General features: G+C 37.4%; 1 protein-coding gene across 5 annotated transcripts in view; it reads left to right on the top strand.

Moving 5' to 3' along the window:
- Positions 1 to 22,645, top strand: part of STARD13 (StAR related lipid transfer domain containing 13) — a gene marked incomplete at both ends in the record, with an annotated part of 219,152 nt that overhangs the window by 50,118 nt on the left and 146,389 nt on the right. For 4 of the 5 annotated variants that reach the window (XM_084234495.1, XM_084234494.1, XM_084234496.1 and 1 more), the window contains one exon: positions 4,863 to 5,031. The exons of the other annotated variant lie outside the window; for it this stretch is intronic. In XM_084234495.1, coding sequence (XP_084090621.1) covers positions 4,863 to 5,031 — 169 coding nt within the window. Of the gene's footprint in view, positions 1 to 4,862; positions 5,032 to 22,645 lie in introns of those variants that run through there. 5 annotated transcript variants of the gene reach the window in all.

Raw genomic sequence — 22,645 nt, forward strand, 5'->3', positions numbered from 1 at the left:
GCCCATAGTAGTTGCAATGAGCAAATGTATCCCATATAAGAATGTAGCAGAATAATCTAATTAATGAGCCTTATAACAACTCTTTGTAGGTATTAACCTGTTAATACTAACAGGTTTTGCACAGTCATGAAAGTGTTTCTAATTTTGATAGGGAACACGTGTAGGAAATCACACAGTTCCACATTTTTAAAACAATTTAGGGAAATGAAATAATTTTGGTTTGACTGTAATAGTCAGATGTAGGCCATGAGCTCAGAGCAAGGCAAGCCAGATCTGGTGAGCCGGTGAACTGGAGCTGATGTTTGGGTAACCACAGAATGAATAAGGGCAAAGCATACACTCTTGAAGGACTATAGAAGAGAAGTTAACCAAAGACAGTGGAGAGAGTTGGGAGACAAAGTAAAGGAAATCTATAGTCACTGTCTTTGCAACAAAAACTGGACTCCAAATGGAAGGCTTAGTCTTGAGTTGGGGAAGCTGAATCAGAAAAGATCTCTCTTTAAAACCTTTCAAATGCATGTTAGATACTGACTTGCATACTTTGATAATTAGACACATGAGTAAGCCAGATACATCACAAACCAATTGGTATAAACCCACAAATGAGCTTCAGAACCCCTGGAAGGCACTGACATTAACCCCTCTATCTTTGGATTTAAGTAATTTAGAAGCATTCCTCTAAATCAGCTCTGCTTTATTCAGCTTGCCACTTGTATCTCAAAGCATTTGTCTACTTGACAGAACTACTTTGGCTCCCTCTGAACAGTCTAAGAAGGAGGCTGGAATGCATATGAAGGAGTGGAAGGAGCAGCAGACAGATGAAAGCACAGTGAGCCATTCTTGGCTTCTGTAAATGCGCTTCTAGCTTTCTGCATTGTATACACAAGATTCCATTGAGCACTAATCTAGGATCATTTATCAAAAGACCTGAAAATTTTAAATACTAAAACTTTGTTGAGAGGTCAAATTTCAGAGTTTTAACTGTATTTGGAGTATTTGCATTGGGAAGAAATGCCATGGAAAAGGCAAGCAATATGGAGAGTTAGCTTTAAGGATGAAAACAGAGGACTGTCAGCTTACTATGCAAAGGATAAGGGGCTAAACAAAGAAGCAGTCAAGCTGTTTCTTCACTCCAGGTACATGGGTTGCCAGTTCTCAGTCTTGGGTTACTCCTAGGAGGACCCATGGTTCTGATTGGTTAATTAAAGGCTCCAGACTTGTAGCTTTTCCTCTTAGACACCCACTTCTCAAGCATCACAAGCTATTAGTCATCCCACACCTATATTTTCATTTAGACAATTCATTATCATATTCAATTATAAAGGATTAAGATGATTTTCAGTATATTCGTCCAAAGATTTTTTTCCTTAATCCAACTTCCCCAGCACCTTTTCAGTGCCACCATTTTCTCTTCTCTTTCCCTAATGTGTGATTGTGGAAAGAATTAATATTCATAGTTTGAGAGATAAAAAGTGACTCCATACCAGAATGATATATGAGTGGGGACATTGCTTCACCTCTGGGAGTCTTAGTTTCCTTTTCCATAAAATAAGATACCACAGGGGGTTGCTGTGGATGTTAATTAAAAACATAAAATGTAAAAACCCTAAGGTCTGGCACATAGTAAGCACTCAGCAATGTTAGTTCCTAGCTCTCTCTTTATTGCTCTATTGTTTGCAATACTAAACATTTCTATATTGTTTATAAGATTCATCTATTTATCCATCCCTGAAGTAATCTGGGTAAAAACTATTCTTGATGACCAAATTAAGAAAGAGGAAAAGTAGGTGAAAACTAAAGACGGGTGCCATCATTTTCCTCCTCTTGAAAGGAATCTTAAAGGAAGCAGTTTGGCATTATCAGTATTTGGAGGATGCACTTGGGTGTGCAACACTCTCGAGTTCTTGCTCTTTCTGATACCTTTGGACAGTGAAGAGGAAGAATTCGCTTTAAAAAAATGCATGAAGGACAAGCCTAGGAAAGATTATCAGCAGTTTCTTCTTTCTATATTTATTACGAACAGAACAGAATTGCCTGCTCAATGGTAATTCTTCTATCACTGGCAACAGTGATAAACAATTCAGGTTCTATAGTGATACATTAGCATAAAATGGCATTAATGATGCCAGTGAAAAGACAGTACTGTTTATCTGCGTTAAGTATGGTACTTTAGACATAACAAAATAGCAAAAATATGGTGAGCAATTGCATGGACTTAAGAAAGTATTTGAAAGACAAAATGAAAATAAAAACTTGCACATGACATAAGAAAGGCTGAATGTTGAAATATAGTATTTCATAGATCCCCTTATTAAGATCAGACTGATTTCCAAGAAAATTGGGGTCTAATTTTCTAAGTCATCTCTTTTTAATTAGGAAATAAAAATTCATTTTTTCTTTATTTACATTCTTGTTCTTTATTGCAATTCTCCTATGAAATACTATGTTTCATGCTGTTGTATCCATTACAAAGAATACATATAATCTTGATATTTTGAAAACAAAATGCTTGAGATTTTTGAAAAGTATTTATGTTTTCATTATTTTGTAAAAGCAGGCTGTGTTTGTGTGAGTCTATGTGTTTTAATTTTGAGTCACCTGGCCTCAATACTTTGCAGTGCTTCTCAGGAAGAATCATTTCAATTATTTTTTAAATGCAGCCAAGTCAGCAATGAATTACTAAACATTGGCACTGGTAATAGTCAATATTTCTTTGTTATTCACAACAATAAATAGCTAAATATCATTTTCTGCTCTTGCCTCTTCTCTGTTTGGCTTCCCAGAATATACCCAAAGTTCCCCAAGTTCTATGTTTGCTCTTGTTTCTCTCTCTCTTCCTCTGTCTCTCCCAATGGGAAAGTGATAAATGCCAAGTGTCTGCCTTAAAAACATGGTTTATGGCAACGATATCTACAGTGTTGGATTATCAAACCAGAAAAGCACATGCCCAAAAAGTGACTGACATTAACATCTCCAATAGATGACAATCAATGACTCTGAGCTTGATAAATGGAATTTACAATATAGAACCAAAGCTTTCTACTATTACTGTCTATGCTTTCGGGATACCAGTGTTGCTAGATCTTAGATTTTTTTCACTGTTCGCAAAGGAGGCCCTGGACAAACACTTCTGATCAAATCCTAAATAAGAATGGAAAGATCCAGTAATAGCTTTTTTTTCTTTCCTACTATGATACTTGAAAATCCAATGTCTGCCTATACTTGCATAGTTATCAGAAGAAGCTCACAATGACGGTATGTTCTAGTGGACACCCTAGAGACCTGTGCTAAGTCATTCATTTACATAGTGGAAAGTTACATAAGATGGGCTGCTTCTCACAATCTGGCCAGCAAAAATTCCCATAGGAAAAGATGTGAAGTCTGACCTCTGGTAGTCACAGTAACAAGAACTGAGGTCTTAATTTGTGTCCTGTTAACTTTTTGTTGAGAGTTGTACATGACTAAGACTATAAATCCCAGGCTAGGCTATGTTTCAGATTGAGTTGGAAAAAATGTAAGAACAACTTGGCTATAATATGCTTCTTTTCAAAGAACTTAATTCATTTAGCCTCAGGCTGAGAATTCGATAACATGCTTTCCATGGACTTTATTCTGATATCAAACAATATTAAAGAGGAAAAATTCGGGGTGGGGGTGAAGGGGGGTTATTTTACCCCTACATGTGTACTTGGGTATGACCAAATTGAATTACTAGCAGTTTCCTTAAACACACACTCTGGTCCCTGTCTCCACCCATGTCCGTATAGACCTGCAAATCTATTCCCCTGCCTGCCTGCCTGCCTGCCTGCCTGCCCACCTGCCAGAATCCCACACATATTTTCAAGTTCCCCCAAATGTCTCATTCATTACTATCACAACCCCAGTCAAAAATGATATGGCTCCCCTGACATTGTGCTAGTGTCCTTTGAGGCAAAATGACCTGTTTATAAGGCTTTGCATAATTGTTTTATTGATCCTTAATAGCTTGTTGATAGTATATTTGCATGAATCTTTGCATTTTTTAGTGATTCTCAGAAGTGCCTTAAATGTGATAGAAACTTCATATGTGTTTTGGTTCTCAGTGATGAACAATTGGAAAAATAGAAAAATTAAAGGAGAGGAGATGCTAAAATATACTTGTGAACTTTGCTTTCCCCAGTCTTATCTGTAAGAGCTCTCAACTTCTCCTGGCAGATGGTCAGGCATCTGTAGTGTATTTACTCGGGGTGTTAAAGCACTTGAAGTTTATTTTTCACTGGAAAAGCTTCATTTGATTCATTTCTTTGTAATAAAAGTACTAATTTATACTCAGATGTTTATGCTTCTTTGAAGTAGCTTTCCATTTAAGACATTAATCACATCCACCTTTTACCTGGCTGTGACTGCCTTGCAGAAAATGAGTATGTTTTCTCTGCCATTTATAGCCTAAAAGATCTCCTATGCCAAGGGCTTATTTTCCTTTTACAGCCTTTGCTCTTCCCCCTCCCCTCTCTCTTTCTCTTTTAACTCTTGGTGAGTGCCGCTGCTTAGGACTTAGTCAGCTCCGAGGCACTGCCAGCACTTGCATTTGCACTCAGCATTGTGGGGGAATGAATCGTAGCTGTAGGAACAGCTTCTCTTCGGGGTTAGGGCTGACTGTGTCCGTTCCCATTCTCTTGTCTTCCTGGGATTGGCTCGGCGACGTCACGTGAGGCCTGGGGGTTGGGATTCAGAGTTGTGGCTTTTGGCACTCCTTTTTCTTTTTAAAAATCGCTTGGTCTGTTGAGCTCTGCTGGGCTTGGTGCCTTGCTCTTTGACTGAGACTGGAGACAGACGGAAACTGCCACAGGGCAGACTGAGGTGGCAAAAGAAAATCTGCCGAGATGTTCAGTCAGGGACCCAGGACCCCAGCTTCAGGCTGCTACTATCTAAATACCATGACACCTGAGGGACAGGAGATGTACTTGCGATTTGATCAGACTACGAGACGCTCTCCTTACAGGATGAGCCGGATTCTAGCACGCCATCAGCTAGTGACTAAAATTCAACAAGGTGAGTTGCCGGTAGTGGAAGGCTGTTGTTAATCTGATTTCTGTTGGCTCTGTTTCATGCTAACCCAGTTTTTAGAATTACTGTTTTCACTTTACAACATATGGATTTCTATGTCACGCTGCACATAACTTTTAGAAATAACTTCAGGCTGCAGTTTTAAGCAAACAGTGACAGCACTTTGCTGCCACAAAACTCAACATAAAGTACACAGAAAATTTCATGTTAGGATGGTGGATCATAAATTTCCAAAACTTATTGATGTCTACAGAGCAAATGAGAAAGATTTACTCAGATTGGGAGCTTTTCTGCAGGTTCCTCATACTCTGTGACATTTAAAACTTAGACACTTGTTTATTTAATCAGGAGAGACGGTAAATCTAACTAACCTTGCCCAGATTCTTAAGAACACTCTGATGAAGAGGGGAAAAGTAGGAATTCTATCCTTAAAGTCATAAGGCTGACATCCAGACTCACATTCTCTGCCTATTTGTATGTTTGTGTCATTAGTTTCTGATGATTTGTTGATAATGTTTTTCTGGTGAAGGCTCAACGTGTCTGATAGCTTCAAAACAAATCCTGTGTCCTGTGCACTGACGCCTCAGCTTCCTCAGGCAGAGAGAGGATGTATTTATTATAAGCTGCTAGATGTTACTCTTTAGTCCCAGAAAAAAATTTTTACAGACTGAGCATCACTAAGCTCATCACTCTCCAAAAAAATAGTTCAAAGCACGCTCCTTATCTTAGGATAGGTCTGTAGAAAGTGGAAAGACGAACATTTCTAAGACCCTAACTGGTGTCCACTTAAAAGACACACACATATCCACATATACACAATCAGTTGTGACCATGTTCCTCTTGAACTAAAAATAATACCGAAATTATTACACTGAAATTATTATATTGGTATAAATTATTATACCAGCAATTTATAGAGCTATTATAAAAATATAATTTCCACTGAAATAAATTAGCTTAAGATTATATTGAATTTTAGAGGGGAAGTTTGGGTTTGCAATTGTGAAAATCTTATTGTAATGTTTCCAAAAGGAACAATATGTATTCTAGTGAGCAGCATTTGATGAGATTGTTTCCTTGGAAATTAGGATTTGTTTGTAAAAGTTCAGGAACTGGTTATGTGTGAAGGATACTGGTCCTACATACCGGTCTGATTTCAGGAAGGATATTATGTCATTCCATAAACTCTGTGTGCAGGTCTTGATTGAATAGAAACAAAAGTAATTATTTCCCTGTGGCTTGATTTAAAAATACATTAGGCTTAGAATAAAAGCAGCTCCATTTTAATTTTAGAGATTTTTTGACAATGGTACAGTACCAGATGCCATTACCATTGTGGGCATAGGAACTTAAATAAATATTTGATGATGATTTATAATTATCTACAGTCATTTATAAGCATTCTGTAAATGTTCCATAGCATGCATTTAAAGCATATAGTATTAGAAACATTGGGTAGAAACATTGGGTAGAAATAGCTTAAAGTTGCTATGCAACGTTCCTTAAGTGTATCTATAATAATTCATATTGTTGAAAAGGTTTTTATCTTCTCTGTGGATTGAAGGTTATTTTTTCCATTGAGGATTGAAATTATAACCACACGCATTATTTCTGAAAGTGTACTGTGAGTCATTGTTTCACTTTGTCTAATTAGAAAATTTGAGTATTTATATCTTTTTATATTGGACAGTAGGGATGTTTAGAGCCAATAAAAAATTAAAAATGACAATTACATCAGGATACATAAATGAATTCCAACATTCTAGTGATTAGGAACTCATTACTAATAAATATCACATAATTGTATAGTAAGATATTGAGAAAACAAAAGCAAAGAACTTTTACTGAGTATACTATACTAGCAAATTGGTTTGTTGTAATAGAGTATATTGATTACTTATAATGTATCAAACACTAAAAACTTTATATATCTCTCAATTTATTTTATCCTCAAAAAATTCTTGTAGGTAAGAATATTATACCCATTTTAAAGGTGAAAAAGTAGAGGCATAAGGTTACACGTAGAACTCAGGGTTACATAAGGAGCTGGTATTTGAATATAACTGTAGAGCTCATGTTCTACAATGCAGAAGGTTGCATTTTAGTTTTTATAATAAGCATTGAAGTACTGGACTTATGATTTATTTTTTGGGTTATAGTCTGTTCTACTCAAGATACAGCAGTGAACCTCACTACAAAATGGGAAGTGTTAACACAATATGAAATTTTTAGTCAGGTTTTATTTTTCTCTAGCGTAAGCAAAGTTCCGTGTGTTTTACTTTCCTTGAATAATTAGTATCCAATACTGCATGATTGTTTTACTAAAGGTTTACAATCCCATAACTTAACAAGAGCATATTAAATTAGTAACTTTTTTTTTCTGCTTTACATATTGGTATCTTGAAATGACAAGCACATCAGTAAATTTGTTTGCATTACTCTGCTATAGAACTTTCAAGGAAGATGTAGCATCATACTAATATAATTTAGGGCATCATTACAAAATAATCATAATCTCTCATGACTTTTGGGAGCAGTGCAAACAAGAATAAGTTGCTCCCCACTGACCTCATTACAATGAGATAATCATTGAATGGCAAGGGCATGATTCAACAGCAGATACACTCATGGGAAGGAAAAACAAGGAGCAGAAATAAAGGAATCTTTGATGATGCATAGGATAAGAATTAGTTGCCCAAACCCAGGATGAATCTAAACTTGCTCATCTTACAGTATACTCCAAAATATACATTCTTCAGTCCTCAAACCCTCATTTTAGTTCTGGATTTTAAGTCCAGTTAAAAAGAGAAGAGATGTTTAAAATAGAATGTTGTTTTGCACATTGAAAGTTTATGATAAGCCACACAGCCCATAATTCCTTCCCCACAATCTTGCTGAATCAATGGGGAAATTGTTGTAGGGAGGGAGAATGGAAATAGCATGAGCCTTTATTTCCTTCACCAACAGGTACTTGGGGATGAAAGAGAGGGAGGACTCTGAGGAGGCAGAGGAAGAGCATGTCAGGTCACAGGAAGGAAGGACTGAGTTTTAGTGTCATTATTTCAAGGCTGTGATTTATGGGCTTCATATACCCTGTATTTAGATCTACCCCCAGACCCAAACATGCTTAGATTTAGAAAATCCAAGTCTAAGCAGATACATAAATGTGATCACTTGCTTGTGAAAGTATTCGTGTTATTAAACTTCAAAAAAAATTCAGTGCTTAAAACATCATGACATGGACTAGATTGCAATAAAGTCTAGTGAACCAGGAGAAAAGGGACAGGGATGCAGGCATTCTTTAGATACTTCTTAATTCTTTTCCTGTGGCAAGTTTTGGAATTTCTTGATGCGAAAATGAAATGGTTGGACTATGATTTTCAAGTTTATTTTGGTTCTCATGTTCTCATTGTAGTTGAGTCAGTAACTCCTTGGACAAAAGTGTGCATAGCAGGGAAACTTAAACCTGAAGTAATAGAAGCTGAAAAGTAAACAGAGCAGCTTTATAATGTGAAATAAATCAACAGCTTATAATTTTTCTACAACTGGTCAGAGAAATGGTAAAGTAGAAATAAGATTTTAGTTCTACCCCTGCTACTAATTAATTGTGTGATATGGGGGAAATCAGAACTTCTCTGGGCACTTTTTCCCCTTCCACAAAAAAGGGCTTGCATAATCTATAAAGTTATCATCATCTCCAAAATGCTTGGATTCTGTCATCACAGGTATTACTTTGAGAGATTATTCTTATTTACATTTTCTTTATTACATTTTCCTTATTCAACATATACTTGGGCATGCTTCTTTGATGCCTACTTGAAGCTCTCATTATCAATTTAATAAGAATGTTAGGATGTCCAGTTTGGGCAGTATTTAAATGTCAGTGTAGCCTATAATTATAAAGAAACCCATGAAAATGTTTCTTTCTTAGTCCAGCACCATGAAATGGGGTTACTGTGACACTTACCCTGTTGCAAGGACTGTCAGAACCAGAGGATGTCTATTTATGTGCTTTCACAAAAGACCTTTTTTCTTGATAGAAAAAGCAGAATGTAGAAATTATACTGCTGAGGGAATTAGTGAAAATTAACTTGCATTTTCATTTACTTTCTACATGAGGCTATTATTAAATAGAAATAGCACCTTAGTTGTACCGACCTTGAGTGGAATAAACTTGCTTTTTTATGTTCTGAGGGGCTACAAGTAGGCATTAATGTTGTATGCACTCTTATTACTCTGTCAAGTAAAATAGCATCTTGGGAATTTGCCCAAACTAAGTGGAGACATTGCCCACCAACTGGGTAGCGTCAGCTGAAATTAAACAATCATGTGTTCTTTTGGAATTGTCCATTCTCTAAGGTTAGTACTTTCTTACCCAATGTTTTCAGAAATGATGGGTGAATATGCTGGCAGAAAGACAGATGGAACGTAGAAAACAGGGTGAGAATGTATCAGTCATGTATTGCTCTAGTTTGTTTTTCAAAAAAGTGACAACTGTCAGAAATTCACATTTTGTGAATCAGAGCTTCTTTCTGTTCAGTGCTAGTGACTGTACAAAAAGGATATTATTTAACCAAAAGTTATAGGAAAATCTGTTAAGTGAATTAACTCAACTAACTGAGTAAAAGTCTTTAAATTATCACATAGTAAAAATGTGAGTGGTCAAGAAATAAGTCCTGGAAGGAAATTAGCAAAGAACAGTATGATTGTATACATATAAAGCTTGAGAGTTTTAACTTTAACCAAATTGAGACTTTGATGGCTACATCCAGGTCATAATTTTAGTAGCTCTGATTGTATGAACCCACATCCCAGATGCAGATACTTGCCAAATTTGAGTTTTGTGATATTAGTTTAAGTCAAGAGTGAGTTATATTTTCTCAGATCTTTTCCCTTACACCTCTATAGTCAGTGCTTTAAATTTTTTTTAATTTTTTTTTAAAGATTTTTATTTTATTTGTTTATACAAGCACTGGGTACAGTCAGAAGCGCAGGAGGGTGAGAGAATTCACCAGAGCCAGAGTGGAGAGCAGAGCAGAACAGAGCAGGCAGACGGACGAAGTACACTGCTGAGGGGAGCAGTGGGTGACAGGAGAGGTATGTGTGCCATGCTGGTCCCTCGCCCGGTGGCCGGGGATCGAACCGGTGTTGCAGAGGCTGCGGGCAGCTTCGCAGCCCAGCGCTTAACTGCTGCGCCACCAGGGAGGCCCCAGAGCTTTAATTCTTAGTAACTTCTGGACACTGCTCAGATGCTCCTATATTATAAATTTCTTTATTTCCTTAGCAACCTAATCATGGGCAGACTTAGAAGCACACAATAGAAAAGAAAAGTCACTACTAGCAGTCTGAGCAATATCAATTGATAGCCTGAATAAATTTAGAAGAAGAAAAAATTTCTAGTAAGTTTTGATAAACCTCCTATATAAAGGGAAATAAATCTGTCAGAGTTAATGGAGACAGGCCATTAATGAGATTATGCCTTATCTTTGCATTTCATTTGCTGTAAGAATATGGTGGTAAGACACTGGAAGAACTATGAGGAAGAAATAAGAAAATCCAACCATAAATTAAACACTAAGTATTTGAATGAAATAAAATAATTTTCTGTCTCATCGGGGCAATCTGTCTATGATTTTCTTATATATAAATACATCATATATTTATATTCTTCTGCATTACCAAAAAGATTTGAGATAGTTTATAGAATACATAACTCAGTGTTGTAAAAAGATACATCTGATTAGAAGAAAAATGTTTATCAGTTGATGGGAAAAAATATATTACAAAGAAATATAAAAAGGTCCTGAATAGTTATTAAAGTGGGCTACAAATTTAGTTTGAGTTTCCCTAATCTAAGCAAAGAGGAAAACTGGGCCAGGGAAAGATTTACCATGTCCATAAGGTAAGAACATTCCAGCACAGTTTTTCCTGAGAATAAATATTTGGAAGAATTTTTCCCTATAACTTGATATACAAAAGCAGTTTCTTATATGCATCTCATAAGTGGACAACAAGCTGTAGTGGATTTTAACCTTCCTGTAGAGAATTCTGTAGCAAGCCATTTACTATATCCTGCAGTGGAAGTAAGGACATAACAATTTTTAATTCAGTAAAAATATTTGAGGATGGTCAAAACAAGTAGGTTTCAGTATGCAATTCTCCAATTCTCTGGCTTATTCTGAAAGTAGCATGAAGACCAGAGACAACCTCTCAAAATCTGCTTCACGGAATGCTAGTTCTGCTAAATGCTAGTTCTGCTAGTAATGCTAAATAGATATTCAGAGGGAATATGTTTCTGTGTAGTTAAGTAATTTTAGTTAAGTAATTTTGGGAAATGCTACATCCTCTTTCCTTTTTTGGCAATTCAAACTTATGAAAGGCCCAGAGAAATCCTGCAGAAAGTTGTATAACTTTGTTCAAACTTATTTATTTCATCATGAAACCATTTTCCACCAGATAACAGAAAGTGCCATCTTGTAAAGCCAGTATTCCCTGGGGAACACATTTTGGAAAGGCTGATTTAGAGAATTGTTTTTGAATATATTTCTTGCATGGATTGAGTGCCAGTTTGGGGCTGTATTTTAGAGGGTACATTGTAAGTATCCCATGCTTTTAGATAAGAACATCTCCATATATACTAAAAATCAACTGGATAAAGGCAGCATGGTTATCTTTATGGAAATTAAGAGTCAAAGGAAGATTCTAACTTGATTAGGGAGTCCCTATACATTTGCCAGTCAGAAAATTAAAGAAGTAGATACATGGGCAGAGTTAATAATTATAACAAGAAGAATGCAAGTTATCTTGAAATTACTATACATGGTAGGTAGTACTTGGCCAGATGACAGAAAATACTGCCTGTTAGCCCTGGGTTTGTCTTATTCATAAAGTTGCAGTCTTGGAGAGTTCCAAAAGCTTCTGAATAACTGCAGCTATTTTGCTGCAGAATATTCCATTATGCTGGGAAGTAGAGTCACCACCCCACAGGAAAGAAACAGGAAGCTCTTAAGTAATCTAACTCTCCCTGTGTGTAGAAGACATGGATGTGAACTCAGGCATAGATGGGCGGTTCAGTCCATTCCTGATTTCATGGCACAAACTAATCTTCGATTGTATAAAGTCTCTGTCAGGATAACAGAAAAATGTGTGAACTGATAGATGAAGAGTCATTTTTAATAGGGAAAATCTGGTTTATTTGTGTAAACAATTTATCAAGTTTTCCAGGAAGTCTGCAAATTTATTCTTAAGGTATTTTTCTCCTGTTGGCAAATAAATAAACATTTTAACATTTGCATTATAAATGATACTTTTAGAGAGAAATCCACAAAATACCAAAAAGCTACAACGGAACGCATGGGGTGTTAGCTACAGATTGTCCTATGCAAACTCTCACGTTATAGAGTCACACGGAATTATAGGAACGGTGCAGTCCATAGAATGGTGCAGTCTGAGGCAGGACAGACACACAAATTGCAATGCAAATTTGTAAACTATTCCTTGAAAAGACATGAATTCTCTGTTTGAGATATTTAGGATTTAAAGGAATTTAAATGAAGTGTTTGGGAAGTGATTTAAATTACAGAAAATGTTAGTGCTGTTAAAAAAAAGGAAATGGCTAGAAATAAATCCAAAATATTTGGCCAGACTGTCAAATGATTTCCTTCACAAAGCATAAGAATTCTGACAATTTTAAAGGTCTGACAAAGACAGAGATGGCTTAAAACACTAATGGTTTTAATTGCCTTGCTTTTCCAACACTGATGAAACTACGGGTGGGTGGTGGGGGGAATAGTGTAGAGGGGATTGTAAAGGAGCTTAGTCACAAGGTAACTAATTTACATATCAGTATTGGAGTTGAGGAGGCATTCTCTTCTTGCATTCTCCTCTTCCTAGTTAATTTTGAAACTCGTGCATATGGATGACAAGAATCTTGGATTAGTATTCAGTTATCTATATGTGAACAGTCTCATTTCATATACATTTGTATTCACTAAATAACATGCTGGAGGAAAGTGTGTATAGTCAAAAATCATATTTCCTCTAAGAGTATCCCTACCCCAAAATTATTTATGATATTTAAAATTACTATCAAAATGGGCCTCCCCTGTTGGCACAGGTGGTTGAGTGCAGCGTTATGAAGCTGTCTGCAGCCTCTGCAGCACGTGTTCGATCCCAGACAGCCGGCCGGAGAGGGTCCCACATAGCACAGGAGAACTCTCCTGCCTCGCCCGCTGCTCCCCTCAACAGTGTATTTTGTCAGTCTGCCTGTTCTGTTCCCTGCTCTGCCTCTGGTGAATCCTCTCACCCTCCCGCGCATCTGGACTGTACCCCGTTCTTGTATAAATAAATAAATAAATCTTTAAAAATAAATAAATAAAATAAAATTACTATCAAAGACAAGAACGATTCATAATTCCAATAAAATGGTATCCCACCCATCACCTCCACACTACTCCCTAAATTAGAGCTCTTAACAGAGAAATTTAAGTCTCTCCCAGATGCTTTGAAGGATACAATACATTTCCAAATAAATGAATTTCTCAAAATAGTCATGAAAATTATTGGAAATCTATTTCAAGGCATGATTTGGACCTATGTAAAAGCATGGGTTGGGTATTAACAGCTTCTTATAATTAAATTGCCTTCATTTCTACCATTGATCTCTTTGAGTAGGAGGATCTGCTAATACATCTTGCTTTGCATTCCTGTCCTCACCATTAATAGCCTATTCCACTTGATAGACTTTTAGGAGAAGGTCCAAGTCAGATAAAACTGGTTAGATATCTTTATTACTGGCTTCCTAGAAAGAAAATGGAGGGGAAAAAAAATTTAAAACTTGGTAAGAAATAAGGAAAATCAATCTTGTAGGATATCTTGAAGAAGACTGAAATTGATTCCAGTGATTGAATTCATCTTCTATTGGTCCCAACAATGAGTGTGATGTAATTGCATGTTTTAATCTGTATGTGTTATTACTGGTCAGGGTGGCCAATCCATTAGGGTTGTCTAACATTTCATGAAGTGGTTATACAGAAATAGGCATTTGCTTGTTGCCTTCTTCTACGACACTCTTCCAAGAGTTATTTAGTTGGCAAGATTTTGAAATCTGCGTTCTTAGAAACAAAAATTTGAAAAATATGTTGATTAGATTTCAAGAAACATGTTTTTCTATTTTACAAACAGCCCTGTGGGATCAAGAATGTCCATTTAACCCAACTCTATACTTTCTACAATGATAATTTTGAACAATTGGAGACCTTTGGAATCATGCCGCTTGAATTTGAACTTTAGTTCTACATCAGAATGACCTTGGTCAAGTTATTTACCATTTCTGAGTTTTTATTTCCCTGTAGGCAAAATGGAGCTAATAATAGCAATTATCTCAGCATTATTTGTTAGGATTACATGGGAGAATATAGTTTAACACAGCATAGTCTGGCATATGCTAAGTGTTTAGTAGAAGATAAACTTTATTAAACACGTACGTATGTACATATGAACTTTCAAAGTACTATAACAACAAATAAAGAGTAAATTGTGAACTCTATACCAAGTTTACTATGACTGACATACCATATACTTTTGTCTTCAAAAAGGATCTGCCATAAAATTGAAATTAAAATGGAGGTTTTCAAAATCTTAAACAGTAATGAAAATCTTTGCCGTTCCCATCTGTGGTTTTCTGTATACAGCAGTCACTCCTTCAGTGCCCTCAACTGACCTGACATAGTGTGTTTAGGCCAGGTTCCAACTTATAATAGATAAAGAACAAAGCCTGTTGATCCCCATATTTTATAGAAACAAGACACATAAGTATAAAAGTTCTTTGCAGGCAATGTTTCTGACTCTTGGAGTCATTTGGTAGAAAACTGTGGCGTTGAGACAGGGCAGCAGATGTGACAGAGTGAAAGACCAGGAAGACTATCAGTGTTGTGAAATGAGAGCAAATTCTGAGACAAACGCCATGAATCTTTATGGTTATACCTATACACATCTGACCATTAAATCTCTAATATCTAAATCCCCCTCTCAAAATCGCTGTGACCTTCTAAATTGTTACCTTTGAGATTTTAGCTGGTGTTAGAAACTTTCCAGTATTAGAGTGGTCTTTATGTAGAAAGTTAATAGAAAAGTAATGCTGTAATACAGATAAATTTTCTAATATCCACCCAGTTGGCAATTTACAAACTAAGAACTTTGTTTCTCAAACTAATTTAACCAAATTATTTAAGAAACTTTCTTTAAAAAAAAAAGAAGAAAAAGATTTAGGGCCTCCCTGATGGCACCAAGGGTTGAGCACCACACTATGAGGCAGTCCGCAGCCTCTGCAGCACAAGTTCCATCCCTGCCAGCCAGGGAGCAGCCCACATGGCGTAGCAGATCTCTCCTGACTCGCCCACTGGATTGTGCTTCAGTCAATTTGCCTGTTCTGTTCCTCACTCTGTCTCTGGTGAATCCTCTCACACACCCCACCCCCGCATCTCTGGCCTGTAACCCAGCTCTTGTATGCATAAATGGATAAATCTTAAAAAAAAAAAAAGGTTTATTTATTTTATGCATACAAGAGCTGGGGTGCAGGCCAAAGGTGTGTGGGGGAGGGGGGTGAGAGGATTCACCAGAGACAGAGTGGGGAACAGAACAGGCAGAGCTGCTGAAATACACTGCTGAGGGGAGCAGCGGGCCAGACAGGAGAGGTCTGCTGGGCCATGTGGGTCACTTCCCTGACAGGTGATCAAACTCGTGCTGCAGTGGCTGAGGATAGCTTTATAGTACTACAACTGAACCCCTTGCACCACCAGGGAGGCCCTGTTTAAGAAACTTTCATTGCCCTTTTACTTCTAAAGATTTTATCCCTTTTAATTGAGGGATGTTCTTCATAAGCGTAGGTTTCCTCAGTCATGGAATACTGCAAATAAATATGATTATTAGTGGTTATTGACATTTATTTTTAGAGCTGAATGGATTAAATTAGCATGTATCCTTTTGCATCATTTACTTATGGAATATTTATATATAGAATCTGAGATCCCTCTCCATTTAGGAAGTCCCCCACAATAAAAACATCAAGATGTTAGTGTTGTCTTAATACATCATAACTTAAATGTTAAGTGCTGGACTTGTATAAGCCTTGCATGTTCTCACATGGCACCCTGGAAGCCCTGAAAAGCTATCACGGTAGTAATTCCTTCACTGGTTTAGTGCATTTTGTGAAGCAATTTCATATGCATTATCTTTTCAGACACATGCATAAAATGGTAGTATAATATTGAATTAGAAAGCTTTGCCCCCAAGAATCTTTCTTTAAGAGGCTTGAAAAATGGATATGCAAATTTTACTACTTTTAAATGCTTCTAATCTCATTTCCCTGAGTCATTTCTTTGGAAGAAGATTTTCACTTGGTTCTCTTGTATGGAAAAGCACGTTTATATGAGTGGGCTCTATAGACTTGCCTGGTACAATAAGGAAACTTGGCAGTGAGCAGCAATGTCCTTGTAAAACATTAACTAAGCAACAGAACAGAGATGGCTGTGAAGTCCAATTATTTTCTTTACTTCTCCATTTAGAGTAAAAGCTCCAGCTTTACCATTTCTTTGCTGAGGAAGACATTATATTCCTGTTTGCTTCACATGAGGTTTCTCCTGTCACATTTGTCTCCTCCTTCTGCCTTTCATTACTTCTGCCTTTCGTTAGCAAAGGTGGCCCTGGACTCAGCAGCTTCTAGTCTGTGAAGCTCATTGCTTTGTTCCACAATGCAGGAATGACGTTGAGTTTAGACAAGTTCTTTTCAGTTCATTAACTGTCAGTCATGTTTCCTTCGGGCTGCTTGAGTCAGTACAGCTGCACCTAGAGGTGCCGGTGAGCCACAGGGCTGAGGGAGAACATTTCCACCCAGTTGTCCAAGTGAAAGAAAAGTGAAAGTTGGGGTTTATCATGGAGAAGCAGGTTGTGAACATAATTTATTAACATTTATGTGCATTTAGATAAACTATTTGTATCTGGGAATTGGTGATTTGGTATTTTATAAATTTTATGACAAAAACTTTCCCTTGGGAAACATTTACAATTTTTTAAAAACAGTAATAGTACACTTACAACTATTTTTATTGAGTGCATGCTATTATGTACCAGGGGCTGTCTTAAACACCATATATACTGTTATTTAATTTTCATAGAGACCTCAGAGTTAAGGTTACTTATCTAGAAAATAAACATAGTAAGGTCTAATGTTCAAGGTCTTACTATGTTCATTCTCCAGATGAGTAAATACAGACTCAGAGAATTCAGTAAATTTCCCAAAGTCTCCTGGCAAGGAGGTGGTAGGACCGGTCTTTGAATTCAAGTCTTTATAATTCGGTAGCCCACATTTTTTTACTCTTGTGCAACCTCACCACCTTCATAATTATGAGTAAGCAAGTCTACCTAGAACCAAATAGGACTGCTCGATTTTGTTTTATTCGCTTTAGATTTGGTTGCTCCTCCCTCCCCCAGCAGTTGGAGGACTTCAATATGCCTCCCTAACAGCAGCAACTCGTTGTTCCCTCCCCTATACTAGCTACCCTCCCACTGCCCTCTTGAGGGCTGGCTGCTCTTTATCAAGAACGCTCTGTCCAAAGTAAATGTCAAGGCAGCAGCATTCCAGTCATTGGCAAGGAATCTAGCATGGTTAGGTAGGAAGGAACATAACAGAGAGAAAGAATAGATTCCTCCACCCTCAACCTCCTTTCCCTACTTCCGACCCTGCAAAAATGCTGCCCTTCTTCCTAGAAAGTTTTGGGGGTGGGGAAAGGAGAGTGTATGTGTCCATCCTCTCACAAGTCTTCTCAGGATTCATAGGACCCAGGTTGCTCAGTGTCTCATGTCACCACCACAGTGGTCTTTGCAGACAAGCCAGGAGGGAATTGGGTCAGACCTGTACTGTTCTCTGGATCCTGGACTTCAAATTCATCAGTTCTATAGTGCAAGGAAAGAATGTATTGTACCATGATCTCCATTTCCAGAGAAAAGTCCTGGATGGAGATTTTTTTCTTCCATATTTTGCAATTTTGACCTGAGTCACATCTGAGGCCTGTAGACCAGAATAGTCACAGTTGTACTCTGCACTTGTAGCTAGAGAACAGTAGCCAGTCAGAAGAAAATATCAATGTTCTGCCAACTTCTGTTGTTTGTGAAATTTTGCCAGAAGCAAAACAGGATCAAAAATAATAAACAGACCTCCTCCCTTGCTGCATGACTGCTATTTACATAAAGAGATTGATGAACTGACTGTGCTTGTGTGAGTACTCAGGACAGGGAATTTTTAAGGAAAAAAGGTGAATTTTGGGTCCTTGGTTGCATGTGATTTGAGGGTTTCTCAAATATATTGGTTTCCAAAGAGATAACCCATAGAATAAATAATGCTATTCAAGACAAGCAGCCTATACCATGGCTAAAACAACCTGACACACGACTTTCATGCAGCAGCCAGCTTTCACAGTGAAAATGAATCTGAAAACAAAGAACAGGTGAGTCTTAAGTAGAATAGTTTGGTTTCCAGGAGAAAGGAAAGTTTACCTGTATGACAAAGCTTAGGAAACTAGAAGGCAGGGGACCCTGAGTTGTTCCTGACCCAGTGACCATGGATACTTTTATTCAAATGCCGGATGGCTCAGTTTCTCTGTCTATCAAGTGAGAATAACATTAGCTCCTGCTATTCAGCAGTACTATCAAGGAAAAAAGAATGTGAAGTCAATTCAAATGGAAGGTGTGGTACCCCGAACGGGCATAGCTAAGGTATGTTAGAGCACCTGATGGGGACCGCTGGATTGTCCTGAACACAGGAGCTACATGAGCAGTTCCCGGCTCTTCACGCTTCAGATGGACACACACCATCATCCCATTTGCTTTTTTTTCCTGGAATAATAACATATCCTTCTTAAAAGACATAGAAATAATGTGATATTCCATGGTTTTGCTTTGTTTCTAATTGGTTCCCAAATGGACAAAGTCGACTCATTTTTAGCGTCATTTTATTTTTTCTTTTCATATATCTGCTGTGCTAATACTGGACCTATAGAAATAATTAGGGTCATTTCAAATTCCTGTTTTTGCTCTTATGTTTCTTCTCTTCTGAGGTGTCAAGAATTTTACTTTGTTTTTCTACTCGGTTAATAAATGTTGTTTCTTTATGAATAATTTCCCATAATCACGATCAGAATAAAACTTTTTAAAGTGAAATATATTGTTTGGGAAGTCAAAGTGGCATTAATCATATATTTTCAGAGGTAAGAATTTTTGATATAAATTGAACTTTCTGCTTAAGGTTGATAGACTGCTCCTTAAGGCAGGAGAGCATGGTGTGGCCATCGAGCCAGGGCCCACAAGGGCTTACTGTCATCACAGCGGATTGTCTGAGTCCAAAGGGACTCAGGAAGTTGATATCACGCTGATGACATTATCTGATGGAGTAAAGATGTGTCCCAGCATTCCTGCAGGCTTGCTCTGCACCGCCTGGTCTGGCAAGTCTTAGGAAAAGAAAGTAAGTAAAAGGTGAAAGGATCACACACTTTATAAACATATCCTTTTAAAATGTTTGGGTTTTGTTTTTTGCTGATATCAGTTTCGTTTTTTGTTTTAAATGTTTCCGTGTGCTGCTGCTAGTGAATTCCAAGAGGAAGGGCAATTGCTAAGGTGAGACCTGTGTGGAAATTCTTGGAAATTGCCAAACACTCTACATAGTTGGTTATTATTTGGAAAGACTGGGTGTCTTGAATGTAGTAGAATTTAACAAGGAAACATAAATGAAGAGGAAAGGAGCTCGTTTAATGAGGCACATTCTAGCACATGGAATGGCTCCCCAAACCTCCTATTATTGAAGCCACAGACTTGATTAACTTCTTTGTTGCACATGTGGGTGAGCCTAGCTTCTCTCCACCCCCACACAGATATGGGATACTCTGAATTTCCCTGCAGCTTTTGCTTAACAGAACACATTCCTTGTTTATGGCTGGTTCTGCTCAATGACCAGTCATCTAAATAAATAACCTTGTTTTGTGATTCACGTTAATAATTTGACAGAAGAGTTATGAACTTCAGAGCCTTGATTTATCAGAGAAAGAATCTTTAAGACATTTTTTCTGTGGCTTTGGGAAACTACATTTTCTGAAACTTATATTTTATAAATGCAACATACATCACTTGAAAGCATAGACTTTGGCGTTCTCGGGATCTGTGTTCAAATCCTAGTTCCAGCACCTGTGTGATCTTGAGCAAATTTCATAACCTCTGTAAAACCATTGCCTGGAGTTATTGTGGAATAAAGTGCTATTGCAAATATGAAGTTCCTAACATAGAACCAAACACTCAGGGCTAGAGTACAGTTACTTTAAAAAGGAAACAAAAAGGACACCATAAATAACTTAGCCAATACTATGGATTAACTGCTTGTGAGGAAGGTAAGAAAAATACCAGGTTTGGATAATTACATAAAGTGGAAGCTAGAGAAGAACTTCAAACACTGTAGATCTGAAATCAGAATGTCTGAAGTTTCCCCAGAGGGGAGAAAAGTATGACAAGGACAGCTTGGAAACAATGCAATTTATACAAGGACTTGCCTAATCAAATGAAATGTACCTGTGAAAGCAAATAGCTGTCAAACTTTGCATATAAAAGAAAATTTTTAGTCCTTAACACTAATGAAACCAGCCCAAAAAGTCCAGTTTATGAACATTAACTCTGGCATGAAGTTGATGGAAGCATATCTAACTCTTCATCTTTCAAGTCTAACTTCCCCAAATGAAGCACTGAAATTCTATAAAACATTTGCCTTTGCAGTGCAGTCAATTGGGAACTAATGACACTTCCTCCTAACTACTCTCATCAGATGTGGTAAGATAAGCCCAGAGGAAGCCCATTATCCTACCTCACCAGCCTCTCAAGTTTGCAGCCTGCTCTAAAGCCCAGAAGCAAAGAGGCAGCACAAGTAGCAGGACAAGATATCTTCAAAGCCTAGAATCCCCTTGGCTTCTTTTCAGAGAACTTTTAAGTCTGTTTTTACTAAGTTTTGCTAAACTCAAAACATTGGATCTTGACTTTGTTGTAACCCACTCAGCTAGCTAAGAGAAAATAAAGTACATTCATTGTCTTTCCATTTTACATGGAAGAACGTAGTCATTCACTGACTCACAAAATCATTTCTGATTACCTGCTCTTTGCTAGAAGCTGTAAGGTCCACAGGACATAACAACCCTTTGAAATGCAGTCCATTCCACAGTTGAATGGGTAGACTTTAAGTAGGTGCCACCAAATGTTACAGATGGGATGGAAAGCCCTCCCTGCAGGGCAAGTGGAGGAAACAGTGGGAGGGAAGGGTCTAGTTCCAGCTTTAACTAGGGTTGTTGTTAGTTTGGTTTTGGATGCCCCACTGCTTCAGTTTCCATGCCTTCAGCAGAATACATCCATGTCTGGTATTACTGGGGGTGATTTTTTTCTAGCTGTCTAAGAACCCTGAGGTTAAAACTTCATCAATCTTTGTCCCCTCATGTTTGCCATGCATCTTCCTTAGAATCTGGACTCCAGTAGTCCTTGCACGTGAAACTTTTTCCCTCTGGCGAAAAATGCATTGCTACTCTTCTCTGTCCTTGAAAACTCATGAAAAGCCCATCATTTACAGAGAGCTCATCTCTATGCTAGCACTGCTACACTAAAATTTGTGTTCCCTCTGGAAAGATTAGGATGGTGGTGTTTTGCATTAAATCAATGTTAGTAAGATAGCAATAACTAACACAAATCTTTAAGATAGGCCATGTTTTAGAAACACATATTCCTTTTCTGCACCAGCTATATTAGTGGAGAATTTAACCTAGTCAATATTTCAACAAATAACTATTCAAAGTCACTTGTGAATAACAACTTTGCTGGTATTGCATATGATGCAAAATTATATAAAACCTGATCATTGCCCTGAAGGAGATTACAAGTGAGTGAGTAATCTGTCGTTAATATCAATAATTCAAGAGAAGTTTAGTGACTAAAAGGCCATCAACACAGGCAGAATGCATCACCAGCAGTGTTGTAAGGTAAGGAAAAAATGATTACTGGGTGTGAGCGGTGGACCCTGACTACGTTTCCACTGGGCAAAAATCAGTGAATTATGCTAAATAGGCCAAAAGAATGAATGAAAAGTATGTTTTGAGTAATTAAGAATGTGCCCCAAATCTGGTAAAATGCGGGTGGGAGTTATAGAAAGTGTAGCTATTACAGATGAAAAAGAAGTTTGAGGCCAGATTGCACCGAGTTTGAAGTTTATTTGGATTTTTTGAGTAGAAACACAATACGGTAAACATAGCTATTTCAAAATCACACACAAATAACACACAAACTTGTGTTTGGAGTGGTCAGACAATGTAGAGAGAAACAGTCATTGAGCATGTATCTTGCTTAGGCCCTGCTTCCCATGATAAAGAGTTATCTCATTTAATCTTTACAATTGTAAGTATCATGCACCCATTTTAAAAGATGCACCCATTTTAAAGATTTAAGAAGTTGAGGCTTAACGAGGTTAAAGTAACTTGTTCAAATTAAACACACATAGCAGAGCCAAGAACTAAACCAGGACTTTCTG

This window comes from Talpa europaea, assembly GCF_964194135.1.
Source record: "Talpa europaea genome assembly, chromosome: 6".
Taxonomy (NCBI): Eukaryota; Metazoa; Chordata; class Mammalia; order Eulipotyphla; family Talpidae; genus Talpa; species Talpa europaea.